Raw genomic sequence first — 20,148 nt, 5'->3', positions numbered from 1 at the left:
GGTCAATGTGCAAAGCGCAAAGCGCCCAAAGATGTGGCGAAGTGCGTTATGCACTTTGTCCCAGGTGAAAGGAGACGTTTGCAGCAGCTGTGAGTGAATGGGCCCTAATAGACTGTGTGCCTGTCCTGGTGAGATGTGATCCCTATGCTAGGTGTACCTGTGTGTGGTACTTCCGGAAACACTCTCCAAAGCATAGGGCAGGGTGGTCAGGACAGTCAGGACAGAAATAGCAGGTGTCACGCCTTATTCCACTCCTGCTACAGACACGACATCTTTTTCGGGGTGATGATTGGGTTGAGGTACCAGGAACGACATTGGGGAAATGTAGCTCGTGTAGACTGGGGAAATGTAGTCGTGTAGACTACACTGGTGGATAGGGCCACGGAACCTCCTGGGTACAGGAGGTTCTCGATGATCTCTTCCTGAAATTTGAGGAAGGATCCAGTTCTCCCAGCCTTACTGTAGAGAACAAAACTATTATACAGAGCCAATTGAATTAAATATACAGACACCTTCTTATACCAGCGTCTGGTTCTGCGGGAAACTAAATACGGAGACAACATCTGGTCATTGAAGTCCACCCCTCCCATGTGAAGGTTATAGTCGTGGACTGAGAGGGGCTTTTCAATGACACAGGTTGCTCGCTCAATTTGTATTGTCGTGTCTGCGTGAATGGAGGAGAGCATGTAAACGTCACGCTTGTCTCTCCATTTCACCACGAGCAGTTCTTCGTTACACAATGCAGCCCTCTGCCCCCTTGCAAGACGGGTGGTAACGAGCCGTTGGGGGAAGCCCACGCGACTAGTTCGCGCGGTGCCACAGGCGCCAATCTGTTCTATAAACAAATGCCTAAAGAGGGCCACACTTGTGTAGAAATTGTCCACATAAAGATGGTACCCCTTGCCGAATAAGGGTGACACCAAGTCCCAGACTGTCTTCCCACTGCTCCCCAGGTAGTCAGGGCAACTGACCGGCTCCAGGGTCTGATCTTTTCCCTCATAGATCCGAAATTTGTGGGTATAGCCTGTGGCCCATTCACAGAGCTTATACAATTTGACCCCATACCGGGCGCGCTTGCTTGGGATGTATTGTTTGAAGCCAAGGCGCCCGGTAAAATGTATTAGGGACTCGTCTACGCAGATGTTTTGCTCTGGGGTATACAAATCTGCAAATTTCAGGTTGAAATGGTCTATGAGGGGCCGAATTTTGTGGAGCCGGTCAAAAGCTGGGTGGCCTCTGGGACGGGAGGCGGTGTTGTCGCTAAAGTGCAGGAAACGCAGGATGGCCTCAAAACGTGCCCTGAACATAGCAGCAGAGAACATGGGCATGTGATGAATTGGGTTCGTGGACCAATATGACCGCAATTCATGCTTTTTAGTTAGACCCATGTTGAGGAGAAGGCCCAGAAAAGTTTTAATTTCGGAAACTTGGACTGGTTTCCACCGGAAAGGCTGGGCATAATAGCTTCCCGGGTTGGCGGTTATAAATAGTGTGGCATACCTGTTTGTTTCGGCCACGACTATGTCTAAGAGCTCCGCAGTCAAGAACAGCTAAAAAAATCCCAGGGCCGAACCGATCTGAGCTGTCTCAACCCGAACTCCAGACTGGGCAGTGAAAGGGGGAACTACAGGTGGGGCTGAAGTTGGGGACTGCCAATCAGGGTTTGCCAGCACCTCTGGGATTCTAGGGGCTCTACGGGCCCGTCTTTGCGGTGGCTGCGACGGGGTCACTACTGCTCGTGCCACCGTACCAGCTTCAACTGCCCTTCTGGTGCTCGCCACTTCACCAGGTTGTACGGCAGTGCTGGTACTAGGTCCAGGGAGGGCTGCGCTGCTGGTGTATGCCTCACCACGTAATCCGACAGCGTCAGCCCCACTCTGCTGCTCTTGAAGCGGATCCTGCGCAACCTGTGGTCTAGCGACACGGGGCCGGGTACGCCTGGTGCTATCAGGGACCTCAGCCTCCTCGTCCGAACTTTGGGTCAGAGTGCCACTGCTTTCTACAGGTTCGTATTCTGACCCGCTAGATTCATCAGATGAGGGTTCCCATTCCTCATCCGACTGGGTCAGAAGCCTGTAGGCCTCTTCAGAAGAATACCCCCTGTTTGACATTTGGGCAACTAAATTTAGGGGTATTCCCTGAGACTACCCAAGAAAAAAAGCAAGCCTGTCTTACAAAGGGGAGGCTAGCGAAGTACCGGAGGCCGCTGCGGTTGATAAAAAATATCAAAACTGATTTTTTTATCGTCGCAGCACGTGTAAAGTGAATGTGCAGTGATCAAAAAAATATATATTTTTTGTCACTGCGGTGGGGCGGGTGTGGGCGAACGCACGTGTGGGCGACTGATCAGGCCTGATCGGGCAAACACTGCGTTTTGGGTGGAGGGCGAACTAAAGTGACACTAATACTATTATAGATCTGACCGTAATCAGTTTTGATCAATTCCAGATACTATAAAGGTACAAATGCTGATTAGCGATACGCTAATCAGCGAATCAGTGACTGCGGTGCGGTGGGATGGGCGCTAACCGATCCCTAAACTACCTAACCAAGGGGCCTAAACTATCCTAAAACCTAACGGTCAATACCAGTGAAAAAAAAAAGTGACAGTTTGCACTGATCACTTTTTTCCTTTCACTAGTGATTGACAGGGACGATCAAAGGGGTGATCAAAGGGTTAATTGGGGAGCAGGGGGGTGATCTGGGGCTAGTGTGTACTGTAGGTGCTACTCACTGTGAAGCCTGCTCCTCTGCTGGATCCAACCGACGAAAAGGACCAGCAGAGGAGCAGGGCAGCCATATAACAGATCATATTTACTAATATGATCTGCTATGTGGCTTCTGATTGTTTTTTTTTTAAATCATCAGCTTGTCAGCCGCGATCATTGGCTGGCAAGCTGATGACGCGACCCCCCTTGATGAAATGCTGGCCCGAACTGCGCATGCGCGGGCCGGCAAAGCGCGTCATCTCGCGTCTCGAGATGACGCGTATATGCGTGACTCTGCGCAGCGCTGCCGCCTCCGGACCGCACATCTGCGTTAGGCGGTCCGGAGGCGGTTAATAGTGACCTCCACAATGTCCGCCCCTTTAACAGTGACCTCCATAGTGACCTCCACAATGGCCGGTCACTGTTGAAGGGGCGGGCATTGTGGAGGTCACAGTTAAAAAGGAGGTCACTGTTAAAATCATTCAGCCGGCATCCTGTCACAACGCTGGGGGGGTCATATGACCCCACCGTATTAGCGATCGCAGCAAACCGCAGGTCAATTCAGACCTGCGGTTTGTTGCGATTTCTGCAGTTTCTGATCGCCGGGGTCCCTGACCGCGGCAATCAGAAACTTTAGTGTGGCGAAAATCTATATTTATCACCCCCCCCTGCACCTCTGAATGATTTTGGCCCGGTGGGAGGTGCAGGGGGGGTGTTGAGGGCGGTGCGAGAGGCGGGCGGTGCGGCAGGCGGGATCGCGATCCCCCGCCCGCCTCCCGCCGAATAATCGTTGGTGTACAGTGGTATACTAGGGTGTCAGCACATTGCTGACACCCTGGTATAAACGGCTGACATCTGTGAATGGATGTCAGCCGTTTAACCCTTTCCATACAGCGGTCCGTACGGGAGTTAACAGAAAGATGCGGCTCCCTCCCTCTCCCATTGGGGGGCTGCTGTGCCTTTGCAGCCCCCCAACAGGATGGGGTGACAGAGGGAGGGAGCCCCAGTCCTTACCCTTCCCCGTCTGCGAAGTTCTGGCCACAACTTCGCAGACGGGGAAGGTTCCCATGGCAACAGGACGCCTTCTGAGGCGTCCTGCTGTCCATGGTGCTGAACAGATCTGTGCTAAAGGCATAGATCTGTTCAAAGTGTAAGTAAAATAAGGTACAGTACAATATATATTGTACTGTACTGTATTATACAGACATCAGACCCACTGGATCTTCAAGAACCAAATGGGTCTGGGTCAAAAAAAAAGTTAAAAAAAGTTTTTAAAAAAGTAAAAATCAAAAAACACATTTATCACTGATTAAAAAAATAAATAAAAAAAATCCTTACACATGTTTGGTATCGCCGCATCCGTAACGACCTGATCTATAAAACGGTCATGTTACTTTCCCCGCACGGTGAACGCCATAAAAATAAAAAATAAAAACTACGAGAAAATTGAAATTTTGCCCACCTTAGGCTACTTTCACACTAGCGTTCAGAGCGGATCCGTCTGAGACGGATCTGCTCATATAATGCAGACGGTGGCTCCGTTCAGAACGGATCCGTCTGCATTATATTGTAAAAAAAAATATTGTGAAAGTAGCCTGAACGGATCCGTCCAGACTTTTACATTGAAAGTCAATGGGGGACGGATCCGTTTGAAACGGCGTCCACTCAGAATGCATTAGCACTGGATGGATGCGTTCGGGGCCGCTTGTGAGCCCCTTCAAATGGAGCTCACAAGCGGACACCCGAAGCGGACACCCGAAAGAAGGTAATAAAAGTGATCAAAAAAGTTGCATGTACGCCAAAATAGTGCCAATCAAACTGTCATCTCATCCTGCAAAAAATGAGACCCTACCCAAGATAATCGCCCAAAAACTGAAAAAACTATGGCTCTTAGACTATGGAAACACTAAAACATGATTTTTTTGTTTCAAAAATGAAATCATTGTGTAAAACTTACATAAATAAAAAAAAGTATACATATTAGGTATTGCCGGGTCCGTATCGACCGGCTCTATAAAAATATCACAGGGTTAACCCCTCAGGTGACCACCGTAAAAAATAAAAACGGTTAAAAAAAAAGACATTTTTTGTCATCTTACGTCACAAAAAGTGCAATAGTAAGCGATCAAAAAGTCATATGCACCCCAAAATAGTGCCAGTAAAACAGCCATCTCATCCCGCAAAGATAATCGCCCAAAAACTGAAAAAACTATGGCTCTTAGGCTATGGAGACACTAAAACTTTTTTTTGTTTTAAAAATGAAATCATTGTGTAAAACTTACATAAATAAAAAAATTGTATACATATTAGGTATCGCCGCGTCCGTGACAACCTGCTCTATAAAATTACCACATGATCTAACCTTTCAGATGAATGTTGCAAATAACAACAACAAAAATGTAATATAGAGCAACCAAAAATCATATGTACCCTAAACTAGTATCAACAAAACTGCCACCCTATCCCGTAGTTTCTAAAATGGGGTCACTTTTTTGGAGTTTCTACTCTAGGAGTGCATCAGGGGGGCTTCAAATGGGACATGGTGTCAAAAAAAACAGTCCAGCAAAATCTGCCTTCCAAAAACCGTATGGCATTCCTTTCCTTCTGCGCCCTGCCGTGTGCCCGTACAGCAGTTTACGACCACATATGAGGTGTTTCTGTAAACTACAGAATCAGGGCCATAAATATTGAGTTTTGTTTGGCTGTTAATCCTTGCTTTGTTACTTGAAAAAAAATATTAAAATGGAAAATCTGCCAAAAAAGTGAAATTTTGAAATTGTATCTCTATATTCCATTAAATTTTATGCAACACCTAAAGGGTTAACAAAGTTTGTAAAATCAGTTTTGAATACCTTGAGGGGTGTAGTTTTTTAGATGGGGTCACTTTTAGAGAGTTTCTACTCTAGGGGTGCATCAGGGGGCTTCAAATGGGACATGGTGTAAATAAACCAGTCCAGCAAAATCTGCCTTCCAAAAACCAAACGGCGCACCTTTCACTCTACGCCCCGCTGTGTGGCCGTACAGTAGTTTACGGCCACATATGGGGTGTTTCTGTAAACGGCAGAGTCAGGGCAATAAAGATACAGTCTTGTTTGGCTGTTAACCCTTGCTTTGTTAGTGGAAAAAATGGGTTAAAATGGAAAATTAGGCAAAAAAATGAAATTCTCAAATTTCATCCCCATTTGCCAATAACTCTTGTGCAACACCTAAAGGGTTAACGAAGTTTTTAAAATCAGTTTTGAATAACTTGAGGGGTGTAGTTTATAGAATGGGGTCATTTTTGGGCGGTTTCTATTATGTAAGCCTCGCAAAGTGACTTCAAAGCTGTAGTGGTCCCTAAAAATTGTTTTTTTGTAAATTTCTGAAAAATTTCAGTATTTGCTTCTAAAGTTTTAAACCTTGTAACATCCAAAAAAAAAATAAGATCATTGCCAAAATAATTCAAACATGAAGTAGACATATGGGGAATGTAAAGTCATCACAATTTTTGGGGGTATTACTATGTATTACAGAAGTAGAGAAACTATAACTTTGAAATTTGCAAATTTTTCAAAATTTTTGGTAAATTAGGTATTTTTTTATGCAAAAAAATAATTTTTGGGACTTCATTTTACTAATGTCATGAAGTACAATATGTGATGAAAACACAATCTCAGAATGGCCTGGATAAGTCAAAGCGTTTTAAAGTTATCACCACTTAAAGTGACACTGGTCAGTTTTGCAAAAAATGGCCAAGTTCTTAAGGTGAAATAAGGCTGAGTCCTTAAGGGGTTAAATGCTTCAGATTTACAAACAGAAATGTTGATAAGTATGTGTTACCGTGTGTTACCATGGCAAAAATCACTTGTAAATACATTAATGTATTACTTAAGTAATTACTGCATGTCCTTGTATAACCGCAATAATGGAGCACTGCTCTAAAGCACCAATTGACACTATTTGAATATACATATAGGAGTCTCAATATAATATTAAATACTAAGTATGATATTAAGTTACTAAATTGAATTTGTAACTGTAAACGTAAGCTGCAATATAAGTATAACGAGATTGTTTGGGCTACAGATATTGATGAACTATCCTAAAATAGGTAATCAATATCAGATCAACAGGGGTCTGAATTCCGGCACTCCCGACAATCAGCTGTTTAAAGGCACCGTGGCACTTGTGGTAGCACTGCGTCCTCTTCAATGTTTACATGCACACCCTTATTGTACTGGTTGTGCAGTGTGATTACAACTGTTAGTAGTATTCAAGTTTATGGGAAAGGAATAAGCAATTTCCCTACAACGCCACGGTGATCTAGAAGAGAGCGTAGCACACACATGGCTCCTGAAACAGATTGTGGGGGTGCCAAGAGTCAGACCCCCACTGATCTGATATTGACGGCTTATCCTCAGCCTAGACAACCCCTTTAATTAGACAAAGCGCAATATTTATGTGTCACACTAATTATATATACCTTTTATCCTTTCTTTAACAGATCCACAAACTGCCGGTGGAGAGGTTGATGGGGTAAATCTGGAAGAAATCAGAGAGTTTGCTAAAGCTTTTAAGATTAGACGCCTTTCACTTGGCTTGACTCAAACACAGGTTGGCCAAGCATTAAGTGCAACAGAGGGTCCAGCCTATAGCCAGTCAGCCATCTGCAGGTAAGGAGAGATTGTGCATGTGCAGTACTTTTAGAGTATCAGCTAGGGCTGCATGTTTACCATGTGAATACACAGAGTACACATTGTTACTTCTTATTTGGATAGTTTATATAGTAATTGTTTACATACGCAACACATTTTTATTTAAACATAAAGCCCAAAAAAAACATAAAGTGTTGCAATCACATATATTTTTAGGAGATGTAAGCTAACTACCTGTCCGTCCCAAAAAAATATTCAAAGGTATCTAATAAAGATATCCATTAAGTCTGAAGCTGGCCAGAGACAGCTGATTGGATCACAGAGCTGATAGTTTTCAATATCTGGACACTAGCCTCTTTGGTGTACACTGGGATGTAGATGTTGGCGGTCAGTCAGCAGATGATAAAATAAAATACTGTGTTATTTAAAGGGTTTTATGAGATTAAACAAACTTCTTTCTTCAGTAAATTGTGTGACTCTGATGCATGTGTGTTAGTAGAATATCAGAAATATAAGAGGAGAGAACAACAGAAAGGCACTACCTAGGGTTACATAGCGTAGTAAAAACATAGTATAGTTTGGAAGCTGAAACAAGACATATGTCAATCCAGTTCAGCCTTTTCCTGAATCCAAATCAGGCAATAAGAATAACTCCCTGGATCAACAACCCATCTATAGTAACTATACCATGTATATTACACTCCAGAAATACATCCAGGCCCCTCTTGAACTCTTTTATTGTACTCACCATCACCACTTCCTCAGGCAGAGAGTTCCATAGTCTCACTGCTCTTACTATAAAGAATCCTCTTCTATGTTTGTGCACAAACTTTCTTTCCTCTCATCACAGTCACAGTCCTGGGAATAAATACTGTAGATTATGAGAGAAATCTCTCTATCTGTATATCAGTTTTACCCAGTGTTTTCCCATTAGGCATGTACTGTGTACAACTTTACCATGTGCATGCCCTTATATAAAACCTATTTGCCACTTTTCTCCCCAAGTTTCCAACTTATCCAGATCCACCTGTAGCAGTATACTGTCCTCTTTTGTGTTAATTAGTTTTAATGTTTAGCATTGTCAGCAAAAATGCATATTTTACTGCACTGCTCCTCAGATGGATCATTAATAAATATATTGAAGAGAATAGGGCCCAATACTGACCCCTGAGGTACCCCACTAGTGACAGTGACCCAATCTGAGTGTGTACCGTTAATAACCAACCTCTGTTTTCTATCATGGAGCTAGTAACTTACCCACCTACAGACGTTTTCTCCCAGTCTCAACCTTCTCATTTTATTTACTACACTTTTATGTGGCACAGTATAAAATGTTTTTTTATCAAAATATAGGAAATCTAACAAATACTCGTTAGTGCAGCCTAGAACTTATCACCTTTTATAAACTGATCCCTCATGAAGCCATGCTGATACAGCATCATATGTTTGTTTTCATTAAGATACTCCAGGATAGCATCCCTAAAAATACATCAACCCATTAAAAGATGTTAATACTGGCACTGTATTTACATCAGTCAATACACCAGCCATTATAGAGTCCTTAAAGGGGTTATCCAAGTTATTTAAAAACTCAGACAGCACATATAAATGGGCTTAATTAACAAATGAATGGATACTCACCTGTTTTCATCCTAGTTTCTTCGAGCGCTTTGCTAAGGTCCTCCCCCTGCTGACGTAATCTTCCTGGCTGCAACAGTGATGTTTAGTGCACAGGTCAGCTCTGCAGCCAATCGCTGGACTCGGTTATGCAGAGGACTCCTCTGCTGAGGCCAATGATTAGCTGCAGCAGTTACCTGTCTGCACAGAATATCATCGCTACAGTCATAAAAACAAAGAGCAGCAATGAGGACCTGAACACAGTGCAGGAAGTAGAAGAGGAAAAAATGGGTTAGTGTATCCATTCCTTTGTTATTTGAGGCAGTTTACAAGGGTTGCCTGAGTTTTTATATAACTCATTAAACCCCTTTAAATATTTAAAGTAAAGGTCTGTCTATCACATGTATGCCATCTGGACCCTGTGATTCATTTATTTTAATCTTTTCAAAATGGTACTGCAATTCTTCCTGTGTCAGACAGTAGGGATGAGCAAATCGACTTCAGATGAAACATCCGAAGTCGATTTGCATAAAACTTTGTTCTAATACTGTACGGAGGAGGAGCTCCGTACAGCATTACAATGTATTGGCTTCAATGAGCCAAAGCTATTGCTTTGCGAAGTCTCGCCAGACTTCACGCAATAACTTCATAGATTGATTTATACTGTAAAAAAAAAAACATTTCCAAAATTCGGGTTCGGTTCCAAGTGGTACCTTGGAACCGAACAAAAGTTCGGAAAATGTTTTTTTTACAGTATAAATCCATTTCTGAAATTATTATGCAAAGTTTTGCGAGACATCGCAAAGTAAAAACTTGGGCTCATCAGAGCCAATACATTCTAATACCGTACGGAGCTCCTGCTCCGTACAGTATTTGAACAAAGTGAACAAAGTTTTATGCAAACTGACTTCAGATGTTTCATCCAAAGTTGATTTGCTCATCCCTATCATACAGGCTACATTTAGTGGTGGGCTTACTTTGTCACTCTAAATTTACCTTGATATTTCACTTTCCTCTATGAATATAGTGTGCAAAAAAGTGATTAATACATTAGATTTTTCCTCATCGCTTTCTATGACTCCTGCCTCATGACTTTTTAAAGTGTCAACACTTTCAGTTTTAACCTTTTTACCAGTTATTTAACTGAATCACATTTAAGGTTTAAGTTTACAGAGTTCAATGAGAATCTAAATTTCAAGCTTTTCTCTATTTTTCTTAGTTCCAAGTTTTTTTGCTTCTTCACAGAATTTCCTGTTTTACAAATCAAATTTGTTAATGTATTCTACAATTGCATTTTTAATTGCCACATTGTTTTGTTTCCTGTACATATAAACATAGTGTGGGACATTTATCAAGATTGGCTTTCCCATACACCAACCTTAATCCCTGTAAAATGGAGCAGATGCCTCTTAATAAATTAGTTGCATCTCTGGAAGTATGTACACCAGAAACTCAAGTCTACAAACTTTATCTATAACTTCAGCTCTAACTTACGCAGTTATAGTAAATCCGGAAGGCTGCTTGAAGCTCCGCCCCTTTTGATATGCCCCACCCATTTATCATCACTTTAGAAAAAAGTGTCGAGAAGCTTAAAAAGTCACAAATTATGGAGTAAATCTGATGTGAACCATAATTCTCAACTTTTTTATGCCACTATAGTGATGGTGGCATAAAACCATTAGATGTCCCCCAATAAGTTATAACCAGAAGGAAATCAAAAAGGCTCAGCTTCTAGCCAACACTAGCCAATGCTATTATAGGTACAATCCAGCATAATAAGGATTTGTGCAGCTGGTGTGATACCCTCTGTATTTAGTTCCAGCCTCGCCAGGGAAGAAGATATATGCAGTTAGTAGAAGCTACAACATATGAATCCTCAGTATGACACTAGGAAACCATAGGGGAACTAACTTCCCAGCATCAGACCATAATGGGTCAACTTAAAGAAGACCTGTCACCTCTCCTTACTTGTCTGTTTTTGTAGCTACTTACATTACGAATGCAATCATTTTGGAGCATCTATTTATATGAATCTATTTTGTGCCATACTAGAAGTGTATGAATTAACTACCAACAATCTGTAATAAAGGTACAACTAGGTGTTACCAGTTGAGATACATTCCTGTTGAGATAACAGTGTCAGACTGTTCTGGGAACACACCGCAACTAGTAACACCCAGGAGGACCTTTATTGCAAACTGCTGGCAATTCATTCATAAACTTCCTGTAGGTATGATAGAACACCAGCCCAGTACAAAGTCATAATAATAGATACTTGAGAATTGTGATTACACAGTGAATGCAAGTAGCTATAAAACAAATGTCAGGAGGGGTGACAGGTCCTCTTTAAGATAATATCTATTGATATGTCTCACAATACGTTTCAGGGCTCAGTGGGCAACTTTATCAAGAAGCATAAACTATGAATGACAGGATAGATAACATTATTTAACACAATATACAGATTTGCAATATCTCTTGTGGTTCAAACATTGTCAACACCGAAAGTTGCAACAACAACCGGGAACATTCGCTGTGATACACAGCTATTTGACATGTTCAATTTGTTGTCCCTGGTGCTGAACACAGAACTTTGAATTTTGTGTTGATAACATTTGAACCACAAGAGATATTGCAAATCTGATTGCGCCAATTGATTTCTGAGAAAATTCTTGTCTTCTTTGATATGCTACATAACCCCTTCAAATTGGAAACATTAGATCCAATATGGCGGCTCTAAGGCTGATGGCCATGTTCCAGACATAGCCTAAAAGATAGGCCCCCTTACCCATTACTTGCTGGGGTATTCAGATATTTCATTTTCCCTCTTGTTTCTGAAATAAAAGGGTGCCCTGAGAGTTTTGACTCACCCTGTATACTATGTTGATGTCTAATCTGACATTTGCCCATATGCAGTGTCTAGTAGTCAATTAAATGGGGCTGAAATCAAACGTTGATTTTTCAAGAAGGAAGTAGTCCTGCCTTTTAAACCCATAGCAATCTAAATGTGAATGACCTAAAATAGTTCATACTATAGCTTTTCATTCTACTGTATGATATATGCATTATTAAAATAAGACTGGAAAATCCCATCAATAATAATTTATTCTGCAAACACCATTTATGCAATTGCCTTCAACAACTAGGCTGACTATCAAAATATGGTTTCAATGGAGGGGGGGGGGGGGGGGGTGTCCAAGAGCTGGGACTCCCAAAAATCATTTGAATAAAAAGGCTACTTTAAATATTTTTATTATTGTACTTTCACGTATGTATATACGCAAAAAACACATAAAACACACGTATGCATGGAGCAATACAGCATTGATATGAACTTTATGAATGCAACAGCAAATACTTAGTCTAGAGTTATCTGTTGTTCTCTGAGACCTTGTAGTCTATCACAAAAAAGCCAACCAAATCTGAGCTCATTTAAGTGGATTTTGTTCTTGGTGATCCATGAAATGCTCTGTCTCTTTATCCGCTCTTTATATTTTTAATGTATTCCCTGTAGAACAGAAGTGTACTTTTCCCGCAGTTTAAGACTAAGGTTATAAATAACATCAGTATGGGGTAGTGAGCTTGCAGCTCACATTTTGCTCAATGATTTTCCATAAAACCCATTGATTGTTGTTAAATACAAAAAGCTCCATAGGATCCTCTCACTTCTATGGCATCCCCTACTGTTTTTTCTTATAAGATACCTCCCTGTAGAAAATAACCTTTATTCAGTCTATACAAGGATACCACTGCTGGGAAATTTGTTTCATGACTTGTATATTGTTATACCAAATCTCATGTAGTGAAGAATCAACACAGATCAGAAACACCAATGATCTAAATACTACCTCCCTTTCTTTTGAGTAACAATTTAGGATTTTCTCCATTCCATGGAGTAAAGCCTTGAATAAAACATAAGGATGTGTTAATTTACTTTTAATATTATTTATATTAGGCATGAGAACTACACGCAAATGCATTCACTAGAAAATTTATTAATATAAATATATTCTTCCTGTACAGTACTGTACTGTGTGTTCTATACATTGTATTTCTACAAACATTGTAACTTGTACACTGCAGAACAACATACTGTACAGTAAGGAAAACTTACGCTATGTCACAAATTCTTGCAATCCCTTTTAGGTTTGTTAATGTTCAGCAGATACACCCACACACACTCCAGTATGAAAGACTATAACCATTTTAGATTAAAATAAATATCCAACATGGATAGGTAAAAAATCACAGTATTCAAAAGATTTTTAAAAATGACTTAAAATTCAGGCTCCAGCTGTGGGAACCAGAGTTTAACATCCCCATTAATGCATACAAAGTGTTAAATTGGTGGTGCCAAACTAGGGGATATGTTTCTGATTGGTGCTCCACCGTTCACAAAAAAGGGTCTTGGCTATTTCTGGCAGTTCAATAAGAATGAATGGACTGGAAAGGGACATGCTTGGCTGGCCAACCATTCTTAAGGGGGCATGGGACCCATGTTTTCATGATTGGTGCTATTTCCACTGGTCAGGCCCTCACTTATAGAAATGTATTGCCTATCTTGTGGATAAAGGATATGTTTCTAACTTTGCACAACCCCTTTGAGGTCCTAGTGTTCTTGTTTATGTACAGTCTATTGGGTAAAAAGAAAAAGTTGGAGCTACACTTTTGTCTCCTGACATATATATACTGCAGTAGTATCAATGAGGTGCCACTGTTCCCCTTTGAAGAATCGAGAACTTTGCACTCTCTCAGCAAAAAAAGATGTAGTTTCTCCCTGTAAGTCCAGGCCCTGAAAGTGTAAACTTGACTAAAAGTAATGGTGCTTTTACCATCAGAAATAGCAGACAGTAGAAATGTTAGGTTCTAACTAAGTAAATAAACTAATAATAATTTGTGGGTTCTGTCAAACACAGTAAAGATTTTAAATGTATATCTAAAAGGAACAAAATTTTATATAACCAAAAAACATGAAATCAATTGCTTATAGTTTTTTTCCCCCAGCAAGTGCCCTGTGTGTAGTTCTCCACCTGCAGATACAGTTGTACACTGGAGAAGTCAGGGTTGTCGTAGTCCAAGGTTGTATCATAAATAGGTGTTTTCCTGTTTAATACTCAGTGTGGCTTACCACCACCATTAGAATTTGAAAGTGGCCCTCAAGCCACAAAGGACCAGGATGTACAGTTGTACACTATATATGCCTGGACAGCCTCTGCCTGTGTGGGCATGCTGGGAGTTGTAGTTTTGCAACAGCTGGAGGCACACTGGTTGGGAAACACTGGTCTACACTAAGGATAGATAAAGAATGTTAAAGTCCCAGAAAACACCTTCCGGCTGCTAACATTTTTATTTTCTGCGTTTTTGTTTTTATTCCCTGCCTTACAAAGTCTATCAATTCTTATTTATTTGTTCACATAACCATATGAAGTTATTTTTATTTTTTTTCCCTTGACAAGTTGTACTTTCTAATGACATGATTTAATATTCCATACAATGTATTGGCTAGGAAAAATACAAAAGGGGTGGAATTAGAAAAAATAAATAAAAAATTCATATGGTTATGTGAACAAATAAAAAGGAATTGATAGACTTTGTAAGGCAGGAAATAAAAACAAAAACGCAGAAAATAAAAATGGTAGCAGCCGGAAGGTGTTTTCTGGGACTTTAACATTATTTATCTATCCTTAGTGTAGACCAGTGTTTCCCAACCAGTGTGCCTCCAGCTGTTGCAAAACTACAACTCCCAGCATGCCTGGACAGCCTTTGGCTTGGTGGGCATGCTGGGAGTTGCAGTTTTGCAACAGCTGGAGGCACACTGTTTGGGAGACACTGGTGTAGACCAACAATGTAAGACGGGCTGGAGTCTAACTCCCAGCACCCCCCATGTTCACCTGAATGAAGAGACAGTGGCACTTGGTTTTTGTACTGCAGACTTTGGGAAAACAGTCCCATTCAAGTGGGGCTATGCTGTAGTACCAAGCATAGGCACTAGAAAATGTATGGAATGGTGCCTGGTAAACAATAAAAAGCACCTTCAGTTTGCTGGTTAGTGCAGGTGTTTGTTGGCTTATCCTAAGGATGGGCCTTTTTATACGAAAGTCACTGAAAACCCCTTAAATAAGTGTAACAAAAACAAGACTGATGTTATTTATGCAAAAACCTAAAACACCACTACTTGTTGCTCCTGTACACTTTATTACTGTATTTAATTTACTGTAAGTACATTTCCTTTCTATACTGGTTGTTTAAAATGTTGCATGTCTGTAGTTAGCATTGTTTTATCATAGAACATAATGTCCTTGTTAAGTACCTCTGCCAGTCCATAAGTTAGGTAGGCAGGAAATCCCACCCTGGCAGAGCATCAGTGTAAGACTCTTCTTTTTCAATTTTCCCCCCAGACACACCATCCTGAGAAGCCACTTTTTCCTACCACAGGAAGCCCAAGAGAACACTATAGCTAGCAGTCTGACAGCCAAACTGAACCCTGGCCTTTTGTATCCTGCCAGGTTTGAAAAGCTGGACATCACCCCTAAAAGTGCCCAGAAGATAAAGCCAGTCCTTGAGAGGTGGATGGCTGAGGCTGAGGCCCGCCACCGAGCAGGAATGCAGAACCTGACAGAATTTATCGGCAGCGAGCCTTCAAAAAAACGCAAGAGACGCACCTCATTCACACCACAGGCTCTAGAGATCTTGAACGCCCATTTTGAGAAGAACACACACCCTTCTGGACAGGAAATGACAGAAATTGCAGAGAAGCTGAACTATGACCGGGAAGTTGTCCGGGTATGGTTCTGCAACAAGAGACAAGCTCTCAAGAATACAATAAAACGCTTAAAACAACATGAGCCGGGCACAGGAGTCCCTATGGAGTCTTTAACAGACTCAATGGAAGAAAATTCCTAAAACTTTTGAGATTGAACTCTGTGAAATGCCTGTTCATCATTCTTGTAAGTAAAAGACTGAACAAAACACAGGAGGACAGAACACTTTATTAATGTACTGTATTCATGAGTTTTCCAAAAACATTGCACAACACTTAGTGTGTGTGATAGTAGTTCCAAAAAAAGACAATTTTTATTTCTATGGACATCACTAAAATACCAAATAACTGAATACATTGTGTGTATAGTATGACAATGCGAACAGTGTTTGAAAAAAGATAAGGTTTTATCTATGTAAAAAGAAAACAAGCCTGCCACCTGGAGGATCAGTTGTAGACTTTCAGGTTCTAAAGTGCTCATTCACGAAATCTTCACTGATAACCAAAGCCAGAAAAATGGTGTTGCAAATCTAGATTGTTGAACTTCTCTATAATAAGCTTAATATTGTGTTACACATTTCACTGTTTACTGTGGGAAAAACAAAAAAAAATGAAAATGTGTACTTTATTCAAAGTTGCAATTTTACTTTGAGACTCAACTTATAATTTGTCACGCATTTCTTTTTACTAGTTATGCATTTGTTCACTACTCAACAGCAAATGCAGTCTTGCTAGCATGGTCTTTTAAAACATGGATTTCATGTTTAAATGTACATGGACTATATCTGGTCTGTATCATGCGGTGCCAACAAACTATTATTTTCTTGGTGCGTGTAGCTTCCTTGCCAAACAAGGAAATATTTTCCATTGTCACAATTATATGAGAAGAAATAGGGTTTCCACAATTGTGTTCTGCAACCATTTTCTGTATTTTCTCTCCAAAGTCTCTTAGCCAAAGAAAAATATTCATAATCGTAAGAAAAAAAGCAGCTCAAGAAAACAAACCAAATGGATAATTGAAGGAATATTAGGGTGTTTTTCACATGTGCTTATATAACTATTTAATGGTTCACGTGGCCAGATGTTCAATGCCTTTATAATGTGCATTTGTCTTGACAAAAACATGAGATTTCGGCTTTTGTAGACTGATATCTGACTAGATACTTACAGACATGTCCATATGTACAATTTCTCTCTGTATAGCTCATTTCCAACATTAAAAATGTAAATCCCTTAATCCAGAGGTAATGTGTGCACCCTGGACAAAGAATGACGAGCTTGCATAGGGTTTGGCCCCAAAGGATTTACCAAAGTCCTATATGCAACAGGTTCAAAACACTGCCAAAGCAAAGCATTTAACGCTTTATTTCAGACTTCCAAAGCATAAAACAGCAACACTTCTTTATATGCTATCTTCACAGCTTCAGGAAGGTCTGCATGCTGAAATGGTGCTGTGTAAGGCTTCTATGAGCTAAAAATGAAGCTTTGAAGACTTTAGTTTGGTGGTACCTTAAGGTGTTACAAAGTGTTCATATCCCCTTACACTGATGTTTAAAGAAATCTGTAGTTTGTGAGTTTCTTGTTAATATACTTAAATTAGTATTCCAATTACAACAAGTTATCCCTAACCCAATCAAGTTCTATGGGAATTTTGGAGATCACTCTATACCCAGCTATCTCCACCAGTCCCATAGAGATGAATGGAGCAGCAGCATGCATACAGGAGCTCCATATTGCTGCTCACAGTACCCTCAAACTCATGAATAATTTGACTGCGGCGACACATGGACAGTCAGTGTCCAACAACTATGACCACAACAGCTATAAAGTCACGCTACAAATATATGAATTATATTGGTGCCCCATAGTACAAAAATAGAGTATTAAAGATTGAGGATAGGTCATCATCAATATGTACTGGCTGCACAATCCCTTTAAACTTCTTTATAAAAGGATGATTTAATTAACGCATCAAAATCCACTTGGTACAACAGATTGTAGTCTAGTTAAACTTTTTTGCTTTTAGACAAACTATGGGTTAATACTTGAAATTATATTATCTTATTTGAACACCATTTCACAGTTTAAACACAATGCACAAAAAATTTAGTAACTTTGTAAATAAATTGCATTACTGTCCCCAAGTCAATCCTCTATTATAGTCCAGAGCTGCATTCATAATTCTGTAGATCATACTGGAAACTGCCAACCAAACTCTCATCAGACACTCAGCTTAAATGATCGTCAAAAATGCAGTGGGAGAGTTATTTTCGTCTATATCAATAACAATGCTTAGTGTAAAGACAATGCTATCTGGAATACAAATACCCAGAGCGAGCAATGTTCAGTTTTTGAGCCAGCATGGAATGCTGTGAAATTTCAACACTGAAGCCTAGAGAACTGTGAATGCAGCTCTGGAGTATAATACATTATTAAAACAGCTAATAATAAGGCCGCTTCCACACGGGTGTCGCGGTAGAGGCCCGGATACGTTGCGGGTGCCTTGTGGGAAACCCGCGCTAGTGCGCACGCAATTTCAGTCAGTTTTGTCTGCGATTGCGTTGCATTGTTCAGTTTTTTTCTGTGTATGTGCAAAGCGTTTTAATGCATTTTGCACGTGCGTGATAAAAAACTGAATGTTGGTACCCAGACCCGAACCTGGACTTCTTCACTGAAGTTCGGGTTTTGGTTCGGTGTTCTGTAGATTTTATTATTTGCCATTATTGGTTATAATGGAAAATAATAGCATTCTTTAATAATTAAGAATGCTAAGTAAAATGTCCATTAAGGGTTAAGAAATAATTTTAAAAAATTGTCTTCTTTCTTCTTCTTGCAGGACCTGCAAAAAGACCTGCGCTGACGTCATCGCGCTCACCAAGTGGTGAGCGCGGTGACATCAGCGCAGGTCCCGCAGAATGAAGATAGAAGGACCTTCTATCTTCATTCAGCAGGACCTGCACTGACGTCACCATGCTCACCATGTTTATTATGGAAAATAATAAAGTAAATTGACTTTAATGGGGTCCCGGGGCTCATCTCCTTAGCAAGAATCCATGAAAATCGCATTTCATCCGCACTTGCTTGCGGATTCAATGCAATTTTCACGCAGCCCCATTCACTTCTTTGGGGCCTGCATAGCGTGAAAAACGCAGAATATAGAACATGCTGCAATTGTCACGCAACGCACAAGTGATGCGTGAAAAACATTGCTCATGTACACGTCCCCATTGAAATAAATGGGTCAGGATTCAGTGCGTGTGCAATGCGTGCACGTCATGCATTGCACCTGTGTGAAAGGGGCCTAAGGAATGGACTGTTGGCATGCAAATTAAACAAAGAGCACAGTTAGCCAAGGGGGCACTAATACTTCTTTAATAGCAGATTTATGTGTCAACAATCTATACAGAAAATACAAAATTGACAAACTTTGAGAAATGTTATCAATTACCTAATTCAGTGCTAGTTGCTGAAAGTATTGGACCCTTTTAGGCTGCTTTCACAAGGCCATGTGTGGTCCATAAAACATGGTCTGTGTGATGGCCACAATTCCCTGACCGACTGCTGCTTATCTGGGCCAAAGTCAAGGCATCATAATGATTTATAATGCTGGTTGACCACAGGTCTACTGTCCTCTACTCACAGCATAATTTGAGTACAGACAGAAGATCCATGGTCGGGCATTATGAATCCCTATGGTGCAGTGAGTTAGGCTTAGATGAGCTGTAGTTGATCCAAGAAATGTAGCCGTTATATGGACCACACATGGCCGTGTGAAAGCAGCTTTAAGGTTTATATTTACATTAGGTTTTTACCAGTATTCATTCTAGGTAAAATTTGTGTCCAGCCTACAGGATTTTTAAGCTAATTGGTCATGAAATGTGAATGATAGGTAATGCACAATTATGTTTACCTCACCAATGTACACACCAAAGGAAACATCTCAAAGAAATAGAATTTGTATATTTAAATGTCAATCACAAAATCTTAAATTGTTTAATCGTTGACTACACAGTGGTCTATGGTAAGACTGTTAAAGTAGCCACAAACCAAAATGATTTGGGATGTATTTCCCATTGTCAAACCACTGGTTTCCATCATTTGAGAAAGATTCTGAACCTTCCATGCTCACATTTCTTGTCCTAACAGTTTATAAAGTGATTCAATAATCTGTGCCAAGCTACAAAAACAGTCAGTCCCTTCTGCATTGTGCGACTGGATCAGCTCGACACACTAAATTTTTTTTACGTTTTATAATTTTCTATTATGTTTTTGTATTCTTGAAACGTGATGTAATGCTTCCTATATTCACTTTAGTAATTTTGCAGGCCCCGCAAGAATAATAACTCAATTTAATTATGGGAAAAGTGTAAATATGTACACCATAACCATTTGTAGTCACCTATCCCTTTTAAATTATTACATATAAAGA

General features: G+C 40.4%; 1 protein-coding gene across 2 annotated transcripts in view; it reads left to right on the top strand.

The window, feature by feature from the left end:
• Positions 1–15,862, top strand: part of POU6F2 (POU class 6 homeobox 2) — a 540,820-nt gene extending 524,958 nt beyond the window's left edge. The window contains exons 8-9 of one of the 2 annotated variants that reach the window (XM_044295292.1): positions 7,192–7,360; positions 15,466–15,862. In XM_044295292.1, the coding sequence (XP_044151227.1) occupies positions 7,192–7,360; positions 15,466–15,862 (566 nt within the window). Of the gene's footprint in view, positions 1–7,191; positions 7,361–15,357 lie in introns of both variants that reach the window. The other variant, XM_044295291.1, reaches the window with a different exon arrangement.
• Positions 15,863–20,148: the final 4,286 nt, after the last annotated feature.

Source organism: Bufo gargarizans, chromosome 5 (assembly GCF_014858855.1).
Source record: "Bufo gargarizans isolate SCDJY-AF-19 chromosome 5, ASM1485885v1, whole genome shotgun sequence".
Classification (NCBI taxonomy): Eukaryota; Metazoa; Chordata; class Amphibia; order Anura; family Bufonidae; genus Bufo; species Bufo gargarizans.
The sequence above is the reverse complement of the archived record's forward strand: the minus strand, read 5'-3'. Positions and strand labels throughout refer to the sequence as shown.